This window comes from Chironomus tepperi, unplaced genomic scaffold (genome assembly GCF_022539635.2).
Source record: "Chironomus tepperi strain 1889 unplaced genomic scaffold, CSIRO-AGI_Ctep_v1 contig_171, whole genome shotgun sequence".
NCBI classification, from domain to species: Eukaryota; Metazoa; Arthropoda; class Insecta; order Diptera; family Chironomidae; genus Chironomus; species Chironomus tepperi.
The window spans coordinates 1,129,920-1,150,565 of record NW_027226293.1 but is presented as its reverse complement, the minus strand read 5'-3'; the positions used below and the strand labels follow the sequence as shown (position 1 = coordinate 1,150,565).

Sequence of the window (20,646 nt, the reverse complement as noted above, 5' to 3'; positions counted from 1 at the left end):
TGCAAATGAGTTGACTGATTCAAAATACTGCTAGGTCGACGTGGCTCTGAAATCATGTTAGATTCACTTAAATCCGTAACTAAATCAGAATAACGCCGGCTGTACAAGCTATTTTACATACTTGTACATAAATCCTAATTTATAATAATTCTGATTTTATCACCAATCTTGTACTCAAGTTGACATCAGAACATGCACATAAGCATTTATTAAAGTAAAAACAAGAATATTAACATAATTACAGTTTAATAAGGTTAAAGCAAGTTGTTGTCAAGGCTTAGACAACTATCAAAAAATTGTGAAAATTTCTGCAGCTTCCATAATTTCCAAATTTCTTACCCGAGCGATACAAACGAAGAAGCAACCTTTTTTGGCAGCCATTTGGACGTCAAACGGAGGCGGATTCCATTTGGTGTTAATAAAAGAGGTTTAATCGAGCCTTTGAGGTTCCGTGGCTGTGACTTCTTCATTTGTGTCGCTCGAGCTAGTTCTGACAGAATCACACAATTCCCAATTCTTACAACAGTGTCTCATCCTCAATTTATCCTTGAAAAGCAAGTCGAGTTCCGTTGATGATAAATTTTTGATAAAGGAATTTTATTCATCGCATTATAAAACCCCCCATGGATATTAATACAATTAAATATGAATGATTGTAAATATTTTAGTTAAAAGAAATTTTTGTGAAAATAAATGAAACATTTTTTGATAATTTTGAAAAGGAATTTCTTCCTGGAATTTGTTTCAAAAATATACAAATTTTTTTCAATCCATTAAGTAAATTTTAGGAGAGTTTTCTTTTCAGAAACTCAAACATAATTTTTGGAAATTGAAATAAAGGAGTTAGCTTTGCATGTTTTGATTAAATAATTAATTAGTTTGGTTTAACAAATGTGTTGATTTGTGTTTGGCTGACCAAGTATGTAGCAAAGGATCCAACAAGCAATGGAACCAAGAAGCATCTAGAAATCAAATCAATTTGCAACATTGTAAGCATAAATGTAAGAAAAATTCCCATGCTGAGTTTCAAATCGACTGTGTAAATAAAGCTGTGTGTGGTTTCTGAGCAGAGTGGAAGCTGAAGTAATGAGCCATGTATTGATGATTCTGTCAATGCTAGAGTAAGACCTCTATGGGCAATTGGTTGGATGGAAGGTCAGATATCTATATCAGTTGCTTTGCAATGTCGTTGGTTCGATTCTCATCTGAGACTGATCTTCTCAATCGTTTTATAGAGTTATATCGATATGTCAAGAGTTCGGGTCTTACTTTAGCCATTATTTATTAACTTTACTTACTTCCTTGGCTGAGATGCCTGTCGGCCTATTGCCAAGCCGAGATAAAATCTATAGCCGGCTCTATTCTTCAAAACCTTCTGTCAGTTTGGAATATTAAGGACTTTAGCGTTCTATTCTACACATTCAATCCAAGAACTCTTTGGTCTACCTTAAGATATTTTAGCTTAATGCATTACAAAATGTAATAAAGGACCAAAGCAGACCAAAGTACAAAGCCCTACTACAGCTTATTATCCAGGGTGGCATATTATTCTATTTAGCTTCCATTTGGAAGCAACATTGAACTCGGTGATCATTTGATATCCTTATGCCCGATTGCCACACATTGAATTATTGACACCACGTTCTAAATTTACCAATTGGCTGCTGCTTGATTCTAAAAAACAACATTCCAATTTGCATCGATCAGGATGGGCTCTATATAGAATCCTAAGGAAGTTTGTATCACTCAGTGCATCGCACTAAGTAAGCAAATAATCAAGAAGCTAATGTAGTTCACAAAGATGCACAATTCTAACCAAAAAGCAATCTAAATGCCAGTATATTCCATCATCACCACAAAACGACATTCAAACACTCCATTGCATTCAAAATAACACCAAAAAAAGGTAGGTGCATCAAACTTATTGACTCAAAATGTCACAAAAGATACAGTCAAAGTTTCAGACGACAACGATGCTAATTTTATTATTTTCACAAGACATTTTTGATGACATATTTGGAAGTAATATCAGTAAAATGCATATAAATATGTTTTTTTTGGATATATGTATAATAAAGCCATGACACGAAGCCATAAATTACAATATCTTTAGAAAAAAATAATCGTTAAAGAAATTATTTGATAGTAAAATATATATTTTCATGCATAAAAAAATATTTGTGTGACAAAAGACGTAGCTTAGTAGTAAAAAAACCAAAGTAATAATAACAATAATAATAAAAAAAAGGCAACATGTGGATGCATGGATGGATGGATATATAAAAATTACATAGTAGAAAATTGTTATTAGAATATTTAACCCATCACAGTTCACGGGGGTAGGAAGCACACCAAAAATTCCTGTGTATGGACATAACAACATATGTATAATAATATAATGTTACAACGGGCACAAGCAAATGTGTCAGAGTTCAAAATTCCATCACATTACTATTCCTACATACTTTCCCATAACCATCATCAGCATCATCCAGCATCATCATCATGTGACATTGCATTACAAACAAAACACACACATTTTTCGGCCACTTTTTTTTATTCCTTGCTCTCAATTTTCTCGCTCACGAAAAAAGGATTTCCCACGCGCAATGAGCAAGCGCATTGGAACATGATTGCATAATCTACCCACAAACATTCCTGGAAAGACTTCCATATTTTTACATCGGCAAGGTGGGGTTGTGACTCCCAATTGCATTATTTTCACTTAGTTTTAGTAGTACAATTTCGGTAATCAGACGTGTTACATAGTCGCGTCGTACGGATAACAAAAAAAAAAAGAAAAAAAATAATACACACAGAATTGAGAGCACACAGCATAAAAAAAAGGAGGAAGCAAATGAGAAGAAAAAAAAAATTTGTAAAGTTTTTTTGAATAAATTTGTGTGAAAAGAAATGGAAAATTAAAGTGTTTTGAGAAATGATTACACGTTTTATGGAGCACTATTTACATCATGCAAATGAATAATGAATGTGAAAAGTGGTAAATAAGGCTTAAAGTATGAATTGTCTTAGTTTTTATCTAAAAGATAACAAAAAAAATTGTTAAAAAAAAATAATAACAATTTGCAATTTTTCAAGTGAAAATTTATGTGGACAACAAGAAAATAAGAAATGTAAATTGCAGGAATAATAAAGGCATTGCAATTTCTCGGTGGAGCATCTTACTGGATTTGTGATATACTAATCCTTGTGAATTATGCATGTAAAATTTATCTGAAAAATGGAACAAGAAGAAGAATAATTTTTTTTTTTCGGGTATAATGTGTATTACCTCTCATATACACAAGAGAGAGACCTGATTGAGATTATATATATTTTTGTGTCTTGTGTCTCAAGTTTTTTTTTTTGTATATTCATCATAAGATATGTGTGTTGGGGTGTGGGTGGATGTCTCGAAGAATTTTACATTAAAAATTTAATTAAATCATGAATTTTTTAAGGAAGAAAAAATACAGAAAAAGCTCTTAATAACCTGTTTAACATTCTATATGGATTTTTTTGTGCTTCATACTTATCCTTTTTTTCTTCACTTTCACGTATTGTACATTATCTCATTGTATATAATTTCACTCTGTTTTTCTTTCACTCGTTATTGTATTTTTTTTTGTTTAAATTTAAGAACAGAGTTGTCAGAATGGTACATAGTTAAAGGAGATGGTAATGCTTGTGATTATGTTGGCATTGCCTTAAATAATAATGTACGTATCTAAGTGATGTGAAGTGCTTTTACATGATGTGAAAGGAAGAGGCATTGTTGATCTCGTTAAAAATCATTGTTTCAGTCTTATTAAACTAGACCGAATAGCACATGTCGACTAATTTATCCAAAATCAATCCAAAATTCGGCACCAGGCTGACGTGACTCTATCGCAGTGTTGTTCAAAATTTCTTTGCGCCAAGGCATAGATTTGGTGTTGATTCCTGACCGAAATGCATTCGGCATACGGTTCATGGTGTTTTTTGAGCCACAACTCACAGTTTGAACTAGACTGTTATGCTAAATTTGCTTTAAATCTGGCTCAATTCCAGAATTACACCGGCATCTACGTACTTTCTTTGTTTAAGCTTATTTGAGACAAATACGACAGATGCAACTTAGTCAAATAGTTGTTGAACAAAATTAACTCGGCATCTGTTCTCTACTTCCTTTAATGATCGTACCAACCAGTTTTGATTGAGGTTACCCGATACCGAGACTTTCTTGTAATCTCGATAGACCAGAACTAGGTCTCGATCTCATCACTGTTTAGTAGATAAAAGACACCCTTTCAACAACTTGTTTCGAACGAGAATCGAACTCGTGGCTTCCAATTTTCGGTAAGAGCTCAGCGGTTCAAATTACAAACCTATCAGGGTTGTTTGAAGTGTTTGACAGAATGTCAATTTAAACTATTATTCTACTCTGAAGGTTTTTAGACATATATCTTTACCGTTGATGATGATTTACATGATAATTATCAGCGCTCGAATCGACCCAAATATTATTTGGTCAAGTAGAATTTTCCATCCAAAATCCGAGTCGAGTTCAAGCTCTGGAAACTCCATTATAGTCCATTTGTATTAACATAAACCCCAGAGTTCGTTGCTTCTTCAAGGCCTATACTTACTTATTTACTTACTTACTTCGCTGATCGTACAGATCAGTTAAGATCCATCATCTCCCACAGGAGTCGCCTGAAGCTGGCTCTATTCTTTAATTTCCCACATCTTATTGACAGCTTCCTCAAAATCTCAATCCACAACTCTGTTCACAAATAAGCAAAGCGTAAATTTCTAAAAAAATATATATATAATTTTTTAATTTTTGAGAGCACAACCGACAAAGAATTTCATCCCTTTTTCTTCTCTTCTTATGCATACTCTTTGTATAATGAATTTTACTTGTTCTCACAACAACAATTATGATGATGATAATTTCCATACTTTTATCAACTTACGGCCAAGCGGAAATTTTCATATTCAATGTGGATTCTTTTTGGTACACAATCATAAGCTGCTGGACCATTCAAAATCTCCAAAATGAATTAATAATGTAAAGTTTTTTTGCAAATATTTTAATTTCTTTAATGGAAAGTGAAGTGCTAAAAAGGCTCGCAATTTAGGATTAAGGAATTTTCTTTGCATAAATGAGAATGAAAAGTTTTATATTTGTTAATGAGAATCTCATTTCAACTGGTTTGAAACTTATTTATGTTGAATATGACGAAAAAAAAAGGAAAAGGAATTTTCTGTTGAGTGAGAAAGAAAAAAAAGTGTTTTAAAAAGTTGTTTATCATTTGCCGGTTGAGGAAGGAAATTGAGGTGTTGCTAGTGATGGAGGTTTTTGGAATGTCTTGGACAACGATCTAAAATATGCAAATGCATGCTTTTAGCATGCTTTTAGGCTATAGAAGTTCTTCAACAATACCTAAAAGCGGTCTTTGTCTGTTGGGATGGTGCCTGTGGGATTGTGTCTAGGATTGTTCCTGTAGGGGATGGTTGGATAAAGTGTGTATTTAGAGGGGACTTGTGGGGTCAGAAGCACTCCAAGGTGATTTTCTTGAAGAATATTTTGTGAAAATGTCCATGAGCGTTGTCTAAAATCATCAAAATATACCGCAGATTTCTAGAATTTTTGACTAAATTCCCACTAGACTTCCACAATTTAACGATCCCCAAAGACTTTCGGCACTTAAGACGGTACCAAGACAGGAATTCCCACAAATGCTTATGTCTTTCAATCCTTGACAAGAGTAAGAAGTAGACTTAGATTTCATATGCAAAAATCGATTAGAATCCAAGTAAAAATTGAGTCAACTTCAAGATCTTACTTTCTAATTTACTTCACTCGCTTAACTGATCAATTTTGATTCATGTCCTGCTTCAGATGATTCCTGAAGCTGGCTCTATCACTGGCTTAAGTTTGTCAATTTCTAATACTAAGTGCAACACTGCTGAATAGCTTAAAAATAAATTAGCTTCTCAGACCTTAATCCATAGCTGCGATCGCGTTGAATAATAAATTGCCTAATAGAACATCAAGTTCCACCCCAAGTTAGAGTGATTCTGACTTAGAACCGGATTCATCTTGAATCAGGCAGCATGACAGAGCCACACCAACTTGATTCTAGATCTTATAACAATTAACCAAATTGTTGTTACTTACAGGACTGTTCCTTTCGCATCTTGCAGTCCCCATTCCAAGTCAATTTCCAACTCTACAACCATACCAAAAGGATTCCTACCTGCTTCAGTTATTTTAAAAATCATGGTCAAAATCACATCGACAAGCTATGATTTAATTTGTGGAGATGACGAAGGAATTTATCCTTGAAAAAAAAATTCCATCTAAATACCATTAAAATGTTCAAGAAAAAATATGAAGAATATTTCGGAAGCAACTCGTCAAAAAAAAAAAAAAAAAGTTCAAATCATTTCCCCAATAAGACATTAAACATCTAAATTAAGTCACAAGATACTATTTCATTAATAAATAATCGAACTCAATAGGCACGAGACATGAATAATGCAGTATCAATACGAAATTATTAATTTACATTTAAATTATTAATTAACATAAATTATTATAGCTCAAGTAATGACAACAAAATTCCTGCATTCAACGGAAATTGATTTTGAATTAGAAAATTTTTTACTATTCGACTATGCGGCAATTCGTGGAAATTTGAAACGATTGCAAATGAATGTGCAATTTTCAATTGACTTCTGTATGTCGTATCTGTAAATTTTTTAATAGAAATATTAAAATGTCCTTTAGAATTTCAAATTATATATGTCCAATATGCATGATATGTCTGGATTTTATGTCAGAAAATTGAATATATCAATTTAGTGCTTTTAAATTGATTTGATGTTTATTTGCAGTTGTTTTGTATGAATAATAATGAAGTTTTAATCAACGGAAAATTGAATTTGTAAAAATAATTCAGCTATGTGGATTGGTTATCGGATTTTTATTTTTTGGGAAAAGTTATGGACAAATTTTATTCATATTTGAAATTCATTTAAATTTTATTAAATTATTTTTTGATTTTCTGCATAATTTTAAACGAAATTTGATCTTATTTACTTTTTTAAATTGTTTTAAGTTAATTTACTTTTTTATTTTCTTCAATTATTTAAAATTCAATTTGTCTATATATCAATTTAAAAAAATAACACTCAAATTTTTTAATTTTCTTGGAGATTTAAAAAATTTTAATACAATTTTATTTCAAAGTTTTAAAATTTTTTCAAATTTCTTCTAAATTTTAAAATTATTCAAAATTTTAAAATTCTTCAAACTTTTAAATTCTTTTTTAAATTTTTCAAAAATTTAAATTTTCAATATTTTAAATTTGTTCAAATTTTTAAATTTGTTCAAATTTTAAATTTGTTCAAATTTTAAATTTTTCTTTTCAAAATTTTAAATTTTCAAATTTTAAATCTGATCAAACTTTAAATTCTTTCAAATTTCTAATTTCAAATTTTTGAAATTGTTTAATTTTTAAAATTTATTCAAATTTTAATTTTTCTTTGAATTTTCAATTTCAAACTTTTAAAAATTTCAAATTGTTCTCAAGATTTTTTCAAAAATTTATTTTTATTTTCTAAATTTCAAAACTTCAAAATAAACAATCCAACTTCCTCCCAGACATTAAAAATCACAACAAACCACTTCAAATTAATCGCATTTTCCCACCAAAAATTTACAAGCACATAAATTAACACAAAGTGAATCGACATTCAGTTATGCATTAATTAAGATATAAATATACCGAAAAATTAATGATTCGTTTACAAACCATGTCCTGACAAATGAATGTATTACGATAATGTTTCCGTTTCCAATCGAGCATTGGATATCCTTTCGGACAAAATTTAGCGCGAAAAGTAACGTAGAAAAGTCATTTTTCCTTTTTATATTTCCAAGGATGTGTCAAGGTTTTGGAGATATTGAGCTTCCTTATCGGCGGTGCTTCCTTTGTTGATGGGGGGTTGTGGGCTTATTTTGTGATAATTTAGTCGATTTTTGGGTGAATTTAGTGAATTTGAATTTAAATTAGGATTTTTTGTAGAAAGTTTGATATCAAAATGACCGGAAAAAGTCAAAGCTTTAAAAATAATGTTGAAATCAATGTTCGAAAGCTTCATAAAATTCAAAAATTATCGCAATAATATTGCAAATGAATAATCAAAAAATCCGATTCATTTTTAACAATTAATTCAGTTTTTCCGGTGTGACTCTGACTCGTTACCGGATTTTGGGTCGATTAACCGACTAGTGCTGTTCAAATTACATTTAAATACACAATATCATATTTATAATATGACGTACATCCATACGACATTCACAACATTCATTTATAATACGACAATCTCAAAATAAAACGAGACCGAAATTTCTTACATTATTTAAAAAGTAATTAAAATTAAATGAAAAGTAATAAACGTACATGCATGGTAACCAAAATGATATTTAAATCCATATGCCTCAATCCTTTACAAATTTTATTCAAACAATTTTGATTGCGAAAAATTTTGTAATCAACAAAGAATTCCTCAGAAATTTTCCATTTTGATGCTCACGGGGTGTTTTTTTGTGAAATTTTAGAACTTTAATTAAAATTTGTGATTTTAGCTTTGAGCCAAATTATGCTCAAGTTCTGTTGAAATCACGAAAAGTTAAAAAGGTGTTTAATTAATAGTTTTAAAATGAATATTGTGTGTGAAAGCTTATTTTGACAGTTTCGTGCATAACTTTATGACTTTTATATTTCCCCCACCCGACTGAGGAAATCATTACTCATTTATTTTATGTATTTTTAAAATTATCCACGAATTTCTTCATTTTAATGCACAATATACCGAGCGACGCAAATGAAAAAGGGTCCGCAACGAGCATTTAAAGCTACAGAGTTACCCCTAAATCTTTAATAATACAGTCTGTTTGGCAGCCATATGAACGTCATTTGACCTCCGTTTGGCAGCCATATGAACGCCATTTGGTCTTTTCGTTGGCAGCCATATGAACTTCCATTTGGTCTCCGTTTGGCAGCCATATGAACTTCCATTTGGTCTCCGTTTGGCAGCCATATGAACTTCCATTTGGTCTCCGTTTGGCAGCCATATGAACTTCCATTTGGTCTCCGTTTGGCAGCCATATGAACTTCCATTTGGTCTCCGTTTGGCAGTTATATGATCACGTCATTTGGAAGCCATGAACTCTGTTTGGCAGCCATATGAACGCCATTTGGCCTCCATATGAAAGCTACTTCCATTTGGTATAGTAAAAGAGGTCTTGAGGAGCCTTAAAACCTCCATGACGAACCCTTCTTCACTTGTGTCACTCGGGTTTTATATATTTTTTGCAATTTTTTCTTTCGCCGCTTTTTTCGCATACATAAAAAGAGTGAAAAAAAAATTAATGCAAATTTTCTGTTCCGATTTTTTTTTAATACTTTTTTAAGCATTTAGTAGAAAAAATTATTCATAAAAAAGAGGCAGGAAATGTTATTATTATTATTATTTTTTTTAAATTAAAAGAGACTTTCCATTAACTTTATTGCTTCAATTATAAAAATCATGACTCGGTCAAGTATGGAAATTTTTTTAATTAATTTTCCGATCAAGCGAGATGCACGAGTGAATGAAAAAATAAAAAATAAAGCAGCATACGAGGAACAAAAAAAAATAAAAAGTTGAATATAGTATTGTATATAGTGATGCGGAATGGATGAATGGAAAATGAGTAACATAAGCGCCGTCCCTCTCCCCAGAAATGATACACAGCAGCAGAAAGGCTATGTAGGATGGAAAAGAAAACATACAAAATGTTGCGAACAAGAGGTTCCATTTTTTTGGGGTGTGAGAAAAAAAGGAAGCACTGAAATTATTTTTTTGAAAAAGGATTCCGGTTAAGCTTTAAATTATTAATCAGGATTTTCATTTAATTGATGCTCATAAAATTGGTACAGAATACGTTTTGTACACATGCATGTTCACATATCCACAAAATAAAAAGTGATTTAGAGACACAGATACACAGACTTTTGTTTCTTCTTGAAGAGATAAATTGGCGTCGAGATTTGAAGAGATATATATTTTATTTTGCTGATTTTGCTACATGACTAACCCATTTTGATTGTATGTCGGGGTTGTCTCTGTGGAGCTATTTTTGGTTACTTCTAATCCACATTTATATATCTCATCCTCACTACGCTCATCTCGACTAATAAGTAGTAAAATATACAATAAACATACATATATATATGTATGGTTAGTTGAGAGCATTACGGTGCTTGAATGCTTCTGCATAAGTAGCTGACATTGCTTGATATTTCCCCATTCCATTCATGGTATAATATTGTTCTTCAATACCTCAAAATGCATGTATACTAAGTACTTCCATTTCTTCTTTTTCGTCATCGTATGTATATAGCTAGACTCTTAAATATACGTAAATATCTATGTCGGGGAAATAGATGGGTAGGAAAATAATTGAGCATGGAAAAATGACATATCTTCAATGCATCATCATAATAATAAGTATAATAATAACAGTAAAAATGATAAGAGTCCATGGGGGTGGAGTTTTGCATTGCAATGCATCTACATGACTTGATATTCATATCCAACTTGAATATCCCCCCACATCACATCACATCCCCGAGAAATTGAAATGAGTGTAAAAAGTGTGATAACGATAATAATAATGCTTTTAAAGTGAAAAATGCAATTTACATTTCATTTCATTCTTCCACTATGACTATTTTTTTTTGTGTGTGTATGTCACTTGGAAAAAAAAATGTATATAAAGCTATGCAGCATAAAAACTTTTCTTTTCGGATTAAGTGAAAAATGCTCTTTTTATGGTTCAATGTTGGATATTTTATTCAAGGAGATGAAACTCAATATAAATTATTCACGTATATTGATTCTTGTGCACTACAGGGGTTGCTATTAATATGTTAACAGATGAAATCTTGGTGTTTGGGAGGGTTTGACTCCTCTGTTGATGGAATTTCTTGTCATATGACTTCAATTTTATTCAAAAAATCCTCAATTGATTCAAAAAGTGGCATTGTCCATCTGTTTTTATAACTGTCTTTGTTCTAGGACAGTTACAACAAAGTGTGCTAATCCTTGTTGTATCAACAGCTCCAGAATTTTCTGGGACGTCCTAGGATAGTCTAGAATAGTCAATAAGAGTTGTGCTAATTATTGTTGTAATGCATTAAGGATTTTGATCTCAGGATCAGCATTTCCTGGAATCCCTGGATTGATCCTGGGATGATATACAATTTGATCTGTCCAGAGTTGCAAAACAGGAACCTGTGACAGGCAAAACTGTACAAATTCTTAATAATTCAAATTCTTAGAAATTCATTTTAAAGATTTGTACGAATATTGCCTGTCAAAGGTGCCTGTTTTGCAACTCTGGATCTGTCGATTGAAAACCCTTATGCAACACTCAATGTAAGAATTGAGAAATCAGGCCTATGGTGGGAATCGAACCCTTGTCCTTTCAATATAGGATTACAGATATTCGACCTTGTTGTCTAACCCTTCGACTACAGATGCCTTACAATTAAACCGGCAGAGTCGCTTACATATTGTTCGATTCCCAAGATTTCTCTTTAATCCGACTACATAGTCCTCTATTTCCTTAGTGATCAAAAATACGTTAGAGACATTTACTTGCCCTCAAATAGACATAACGTCTTGGGCTGAAATAGACATAACATCTTGGGTTTTTATCCAAAAAGCAGTCAAAATCACCAATTCTTTTGAGAATTCATGAATAATTTGCAACTAATTTGGTATAAAAAATTGAAAAGCACCTCTGAATATGTTTTAAGCTACAAGATCACATGACTAAGGGTTTTAAATGGATTAGCAGATTCTTTAGCTTGAAACGATCCTGAAGTATTCAAATCTAGTCTCAAGAACCTTTAAACATGACCCCATAAAAGCTTATTCTCCCCAAAAACAATAACTAGATCACATTCTTAATTTCTGGACACCACAAAATTCCTCGTCCTCAATTAACAATCCCTAGTGACTTGAAAAAATAATTAAAAAATATATTTCATTATTTTAATAATTGTAGAATTCAGCACATTGCCCTAAATTCATACACCACCATTCCCCCGTACTATTATGATAATTGTGATGTTTTGTTTTATTCAGATTATTTTTCGTCAAGACATTTGTATGTCAGATTTTTGCAACAAGACCATGCACAGATGCTTCTGGCAATTTTAAGCTTCGGATATATTCATGCTCTCAAGTACATTTAAAATTCATTGAATTTTTGAATGGAAGAAGTCAACTTCTGAAGAGTCATATCCAAAAAAAAGACGATAGCTATACAATTAAATCAGACAGTAAAGCTATCATATAGTTCCGTTACGGAATTGTTGGCAAACTATTAGGATACTCAAATATTGATCTTTCCATTAAATACACAAAATAGCTGAGTTGGAGCTTCATCTCCCTTGATAATTTTTCTTTTTTTTTTGCATTGCGACTATAACAGAGCACTTTCATTACTGTATAGCCAAAAATATATATACACACATTTTATTATCATATAATATCATCATTATTATTAATTTTAATTCCTGTTTCTCTTCCTCTATCTCTGCTGTGAAGTATAATGGGAAGGCGAGTAGTGGTGAAGATGAAGATGTTAAGAAATGTATTGTAATAATCATAATAATATCCTAAGAATTAAAAAAAAGAAAGTGATTACATTTGAGGAACTATAAAGAGAGTTTTAATAAAAAATAAAAAATAATAAAAAATTGTTAACAAAAAAAAAAAGGAGTAAAAAAATCAAGAAAAGTGTATGAAAGTTTAAGAAGTAAAAAAACAGATGTGAGGTCTGTTGGAGCAAACACATCAGGAATATGATGGGTTTTATTAGAGTGTACTATCTTTTTATGATTATTGTGGATATCTCGACAAGCGTTAAAGACGGTAAGCAATAATATTAGTTTAATAGTTTTGTAAATGTAGACACTGAGTGAATGTTTAAATGGATTTTTGAGAGTGGCTGGGGCTATTTTTGGGATACTGAAATTCACATGATTAATAATTGATATTCAAGCACTTGTGGGAAAAATGTTGAAAATTGTTTTTAAAAATTGTATGGAAAATTTTAAAAAATTTAATTAAAATTGTGAATTTAAAAGCTTTTTTAAATTTTTGAAAAATATTTTTAAATTTTTTGAATTTTTAAATACTGTTTGGAATGGTAATGAGTTTAAAAAAATAAAATTTATTTAAAAATTTAAAAAATTTGAGAACTTTTAAAAAATTGAAAATTTTACAAAAATTTAAAATTTTACAAAATTTGAAAATTTTTAAAAAAAAATGAAAAAAAAAGCACTGAAAAAAAAAACTGAAAATTTCAAAAAAAAAATGTAAACTATAAAAATGAAATGAAATTAAAAATTAAAATTAAAAAAAAATTGAAAAATTTAAAAAAAAAACTCGAAACTCAAACATTTCAAGAGCCTTGTATGTAATACAGTTGGTCGGAATGAGAATCGAACTCGTGTTTTCATAATCAATTTATACTTTGTCGTCTGGGCCATCGAACATTGCAAATTTGATTGACAAATTCTTTATTTAGATTATAAAAATGAATTAAATTTTTAAAATCAAGTTTTGAATTTTAAAATATTTTCCAAATTAAATTGATTTTAAAAATAGTTTTCAATTTGATTCTAAAAATATTTATCAAATAGATTTAAAATTGAACTTTAAAATATATTTCAAATTGAATTTTAAAAATATTTTTCAAATTGAATTTTAAACATATTTTGCAAGTTGATTTTAAAAATATTTTTCTAATTAAATTTTAAAAATATTTTTCAAATTGAATTTTAAAATCATTTTAAAGCATTTTTTCAAACTTTTTCCACGAGTGTTTAAAATCATGTACATTTTTATGTTCACAAATATTCCATTAATTTATTTATTTTGGCTTTCTGCCTTTATTCAGTCGAATAAATTCTTGGAATTTTCCTGCTGCTCATCATGAAAAAAAAGAGAGATTCTCTATCTATAAAATATGTATTATTTTTCGATCAATTTGGTAATAAAAAAAATGTAAAAAATAATTTTTTAATAGCACAGCATGAGATCAAAGGACTTTGAGTGAACTTTAATGTTCGAATGGAATGAGAATCATTTTTAAAAAATTGAATTGAAGCCAAAATGGATGTGAATTTTTTATTTTTAAAGTATCAAATTTCCTCATCATATGATAACCTTATGGATGGGGTTTATTTATTATGAATGAATTCAGTAAACGTGCTGATTTTGTGTGTTTGAAAATTAATTTAAATTATCAAGTTTCTACAAGCAATGAAAATTGGTTTGTAAAGTAAATATTAATTTTAGATTTTGAAAGTTTGTCTATAGACTGTCAAATATGGAAAATATTGGAGTGATTTGGAATTTTAGTGGGAATTTTTGGATTGAATTCGGGAAAACCACAAGTTGGGTAATCGATTTTGACTGAATGACTATGGCATGGTGCTGGATTTAAATTGATTTTGGCTCGAGACAGAGTCAACCTCGACCTTTGTCAAAGTCTGGATTTTTGATCAATTAACCCGATTTGTGCAATTCTGGATTATCATTTGATCTATGAAAATTGAAGAATATGGTAAATGAGTGCCTGATATGCTAAGTTGAACAAGTAAGAATCGAACCAAGCCTTACAATCTTCATTAACTCAAAGACTATCTTTGACTATCCAAACATCAAATTTCAACCTTATTTTACCTCAACAATCCAAAATTCCCATTTAAATCTATCCAAATATTGTCACTAAAAATTCAATAATTCCATTGAACTGACTAAACCAGACTAAACCATTTAAAAAATGCAAACAAAACTTTCCAATACCAACAAACTTCTTTGAAACTATTGAATTTTAAATTTGTAAAAGAAAAAAAGAAATCTGAATCACGTTTTATTCTCTTTACATTGATTTTATTATAAGCTCTTTCCATTCTAACTGCAATCTTATGTACACATTGAATATCATTATTCCAAATTACATAGCAATTGAGTGCATAATGCTTACTTTTAAGTTAGTAAAAAAAAGTTTTTAAATCTTTAATTTTTCACTTTGATTGATGACAAAATCATCGACTTTTTGATTTATTTAAAAGAGGAACTCCTTTAAACTGTGGATTTATCGCGACTTTTAGAATGTTTTTGGGGTTGGAAACTGAAAGTCGTTTCCGTATAAAGCGTTAAAAAGTCATTAGCAAGTGTATTGGGTGGGGATTGAGGGCCTTTTTGAAAATGTTCAATATTTTGCTTTAAATAAACACTTTAGTCGTGTCAAACATCGCTTTGAGCCTCAATCATTAAACTATCATTATTTGCTGTTCAATCAAGGAGCTCGAAAAAAAAAACTTTCACATGACAATTTTCCAATTTAAATAAATTATTTCGATGTTAACATGAAATTTATATAAATAGACTCATTATATGCTCAGTGGTGACGCTCATGAAATCTTATTATATTAAAAACATCACTGTTTATATTGTCTACGCTCTTATTATGAATTCATTGACTATCTTTTTTGATTTTTATCAGATAATTTTATAAGCGACTTATAATGAAATTTGCATTTTGATTTTCGATTTTCTCTTCGAAGAGGCGTTAGGCAGTGGTTCGTAAATGTTTTTTTGGATATTGGTCGATATTGAGTTTGAAGCTGGTCTGATGATTATAATAAGTATGAAACATCAATCTCCATTTTACTGAGTGGACAATTAACATAATGTCTAGTTAATAACTAGACCTAAGACCGACTAATGACATATTTTATGGAAATTTACGAAGAAAATATCGACTCAATGTCTATTTATTAACTGGACATTATGATGAGCTGTCCACAGGGTTTGGATTGTTTAGAATTTAACATATTGAAGGATAGCACTGATAAGTCAAGGGTCTGATCCTTGTGTCTATTCTAGGATATTGTTTTGGTACAGTAGGACTGTACCCAAAGTATGATTCATATATTCCTAGTTTAACTCAAATATATCACCGTATAGATTCGAGCTTTTCAAATTATGTTCCGAAATATGCAAGTTTAATGCTAAAATGTTTTAGAACAAGACAAATCGGCTAACTGATTCAAAAATGCACCACTAGATCGACTTTTGACTCTCACCAAGACTCTGGATTGGCTTAATCGTCAAAAACGTAACGCGACCCTACGATCGGAATTTGAAATTCAGTTCTGACATGTTTGTGTCTAATTAATCCTTCTAATCCTGTCTATATCACTTGTATTGTTCAAACTGGTCCAATTGTTTGAATAACACAAGAGGTTAAGCGATTCAAAATCTGGGACCTGTCCGTGATGACTCTGGCTTTGAACCATATTCGAATTTTGCATCAAGTATCAGAAGCACTGTGGTCTTGAATTGGATCCCTAGAAATGTGGTTTACTGTGCTTATCTGTGTGTATATCTAAGAAGATATGAGCACATTCTAATGTTCCACATTACACAGCATTAGAACCACTGCAAAATATGAATTTTTGAATATTTCCATACAAAATATTCTGTATTAAATTGACTCTTCACGAAATTTCTATATATAAGAAAAAAAGAAAGATATTCTGTATTGATATGAGTGGGCTTAATAATAATCATATGCATTCGAGAAACTGTCATAGCTGTCGTATCGTTAAATACGATACTGAATAATTTATAATAAAAATTGTTTCATGCAAAATATAAATGTGAGGGAAATAAATTCGTGTATTGTCCATTGTTGTGTACTAATGAAACCTAAATTTGCTCAAATTGTCACATAATTTTTCCCACAGTCGAGCTTATCATTATAAATTTTTCCATTAAAATATTCCTTTTGTCCGTAAATATTTTTTGACGTGGTTCTATAAAAAGAGAGAATTTTTTTTATATATTTTTAATATTGGAAATAATGAGAAGCACAAGCAATGACTGTAATTCCTTAGAAATCTATAAAAATATGTAGTCGCTCTTTATTATTTATTCAAGAATTTCAGTTTCAATTCAAACATTGTTATGAAGATATTTTTCAATCATACAATATGATTTGCCATTATTGTACATTGAATACATGATTATGTCAAGTATTACGGAATCAATTCTGAACAGCTTTTTTCTATATTGGATAATAATGGAAATATTTATATGAAAAACTATTTATAGGGACAGACAAATTGTATAACAATGCTAATATTCCTTCCTTTAAGAATATATTTATTGAATTTTTTTTACTCGTAGCTCTTTTTTATTGGAAACCGGGTTGGGTTGGATGTAATTTGTCAGGCTGTGATGTGAATTTATGGAATCATAAAATTTACTTGGTGGCTTATTGGAATTTAATATTGACGATAATGTCCTGAATAGCAGATATAGGATAATCGATCAAAATTCGGACGAGATCCTTCTGAATAGATGCTGAATTTGAATTTTAGTTGAAGCCAGAGTCACGTCAGCCTGGTGTCGGATTTTGGATCGCTTAACCTGCTCCTGTTATTCGGGAGATTGGGCCAGTTTGAACAATACAACTGAAGCAGAGTCAAAAGGAGTCAATAAGGAGTCATCTAAGAGAGGACAGTAATCTGATTTGATTTGCAAGGCTAGCGACTAGTAATAGGAATATAATTTGGACAGTAAAGGTTGCAAAAATGCTATAGAATGTGATGTTGAACTAGAATCATGTCAAATTCATACTAAAATCTGCTTAATGCTATTCTTTAGTCAGCAAGGTACTGAATTATTCAATTTATACATTCTGGGAAACGTGTTCATTATTTATCCAATAATGCGTCAGAATATTTAGACTTCTGATCTACTGACTTATTAAATAGACAAAAATACACTATAGGTAGTTAATTGCAAGTTATCGTTCACTTCATGTCTATCTAGTCATTAACTGGACATTAACCTGACTTTAACTGGATATAACGTATTTTTGTCTACTCGGAATTTTTATATCCGGATATTTTTCTTCAAATAGGTTACAATTTTCCTACAATTCATATAGGTTACAATTTTCCTACAATAACATAACAGATCAGTTGTGATCCATGATCTCCTTTAGATGCCATTTGAAGTTGGCTCTATTGTAGGCCATCAATTGAAAATTCCCAACATCAAATGCATTCCTTCTATGAGGTCTACAATACTAGTTTTTATTAGAATTTTTATAATTTTTTCACAAAATGCCTCTTGGCGGCAATGCTTGTGAGTAATCCTAAAGGTTGAACTCAGCCGACAATCCTATTTTGACCTCACAGTTGTGTTCACGTAAGCTAATACAAAGTAACACAAAATAATAATAATTTTCTATTTAAATAATAATACACTTGAGTGACTATAGACACCCTGTGCACATAATTCTCACATCCTATACCATAAAAAACGAAAAATTCTGATGACTCAAACGACATTCTCACAAGCTGAGTCAAGCCAGACCGAAAAAAGCATTCCGTCATGTGAAGCCTTTAAGATTTTTATGACAACATTAACATAACTCGAGGCCATTGTCACCAGCTTTTAATGGGTCTCAAACGATATTATTTTTTTTTGTATCATAATTCACACAATAAATTCATCAAATTCTCTGAATAGCAATGAAAATGCGTTTTTAGTGCTCAACATGCTTGCTTTCTTCTTCGAATACTTTCTCTGTCGTATTTATCGATGATTATCGCGGAACGGAAAACTTTTTATTGTTCTCACCTAAAAAAAATTGTGAAAAAATAGAAAAAAAGTTTTTAAGAATGAAAAATAAGATGAATGGATGGAACTACATGTTGCTTGCTCTTGCTCGTCCTTTCACTTAAGCTTAAAATCACAACTTCTTCTGTTCCACTGCCATTGACATCATTTTTTTCCTCGCTCAATCTACAAAAGTGGAAATTTTTCTTCTTTTTCGGATAATAACCTTATCATTTATTTATGAACAGAGGCTTACATTCATAAGGATGAAAATTAAGCGACAGATTTTCTTTAAGGAATGAAACACAAAAAACTTTATCTCTAGCGCATTTCTGGGGAATAAAATTAATATTATGAAATTTTATGCGGCACACAAAAACATAATGATAAAATGCTTTGAAGTTTTGAGTAATGAATGGAGCATGAATGGAGGTGTATTTAATCATTGTCAGCCATTTTCATTGGTGACTAAAATGGAGGCTTAAAGCTTGGAATGGAATTTTGTGTGCTTTAAGGTGTTTTTGGTATTTGAATGCTGTTTTTGGTGAAATCAAGGGAATGTGTCGTTGAAAATTTGAAGAAAATTGGATTTTTGGGAAGATTTTAGAGATTTAAGGAAGTGCAAGTTTTGAGGATCTGAATAAGAGGAAGTCAATCGGTTTAGTTTATAGCTCGGCCAAGAATCGCAATCTAGCATTTTCTGTGTCTAAGGCTGTAAGCCTGCATTTTCTGCATTTAAGACTGCAGGTCTGTCTTTTCTGTCTTTTCTGTCTTTCAGGCTTAAGCCTGCATTTGTTGTGAGCAGGCCGGAAATTTTTGACGATCGATTATGTATCTGGAACTCATCTTAAACGCAAAAAATTGACAAATTTTAAAATTCTTGATAAAGAGGAATCAGGGTTCCAAACTGTCTAGTTCAGTGCCTTTCAAACAATGCTTAACAATCTTGTGATTAACCCCAAATGTCACCAAATCCTCCAGATGAATCGCAAAATGGTGATTCAGTATGTTTAGTGCCGCTTTTGAAAAAATTTGAGAAACACGATTCTGATTGCAATCTTGAGTGAATAAAAATACATTAGAACCAGTCATCAACTGGACGTTAACTTGCCATCAACTAGTAATATCGTATTTTTGTCCAACTCGAGTATGAATAATGCTACAAATTATATTAAAATTTAAGAATAAAGCATGCCAGTCATTTAGCTTCTAATTCAAAAAGCCCATAAACTATCAATAGAATGAACCTGATTAATAGCTTTTGTGCAGATAAATTAGATCAAAACTTAGAGAATGTGTTCTAGTCCTACATAAAATCTATTAGAATCTCAACTAATAGCACTCAATTCCGTATGCTTGTCAAATTTATAGCATTCGAAAATGTTTTAAAATCTCTCATAGTCCTTAAAGCAAACACCTACACTCTATAATATCTCCCAAAAAATTGCTAAAGATAGACTTCAAACTTCAGCATAGACTCCCCGAACCAGTACTTTGTCAAAATGTATCATCATTGCTTATAATGACTACAAAGTGAATGCCGTAAATAAATTCTCATCCACAAGAGACTAATTACTTCAAAAGAAGCAACATGATGCACATAGACTGACAGACAAAGATGAAGACAAAAAATTCCTTTGAGAAAATGCGTTTACAGCATAAACAGTAACGATACTGTGAATGATATGGGCTTGGCTAAAATTTTTGAGATATGTTCTTTGAAGCTTTTTATTTCAGTTTTTGGAGAGAAAAAAGTTTTCGTTCCATTTTCTTCTTATAAAAAATTATATAAATACATAAGCATAGAAGGGAAATGGAATGGCAAAAAAAAACGAGAGAACTGCTTTTTCAATTAATTATTCTTTTTGAAATGAAATGGAATGAACA

General features: G+C 30.7%; 1 protein-coding gene across 1 annotated transcript in view; it reads left to right on the top strand.

Moving 5' to 3' along the window:
• The first annotated feature begins 2,757 nt into the window (after positions 1 to 2,757).
• side-VII (sidestep VII) overlaps positions 2,758 to 20,646 on the top strand; it is a 160,211-nt gene continuing 142,322 nt past the window's right edge. Inside the window, exons 1-2 of the mRNA XM_070638179.1 lie at positions 2,758 to 3,017; positions 12,747 to 12,984. Of these exons, the coding sequence (XP_070494280.1) occupies positions 12,915 to 12,984 (70 nt within the window). The 5' untranslated portion in view covers positions 2,758 to 3,017; positions 12,747 to 12,914. The remainder of the gene's footprint in view (positions 3,018 to 12,746; positions 12,985 to 20,646) is intronic.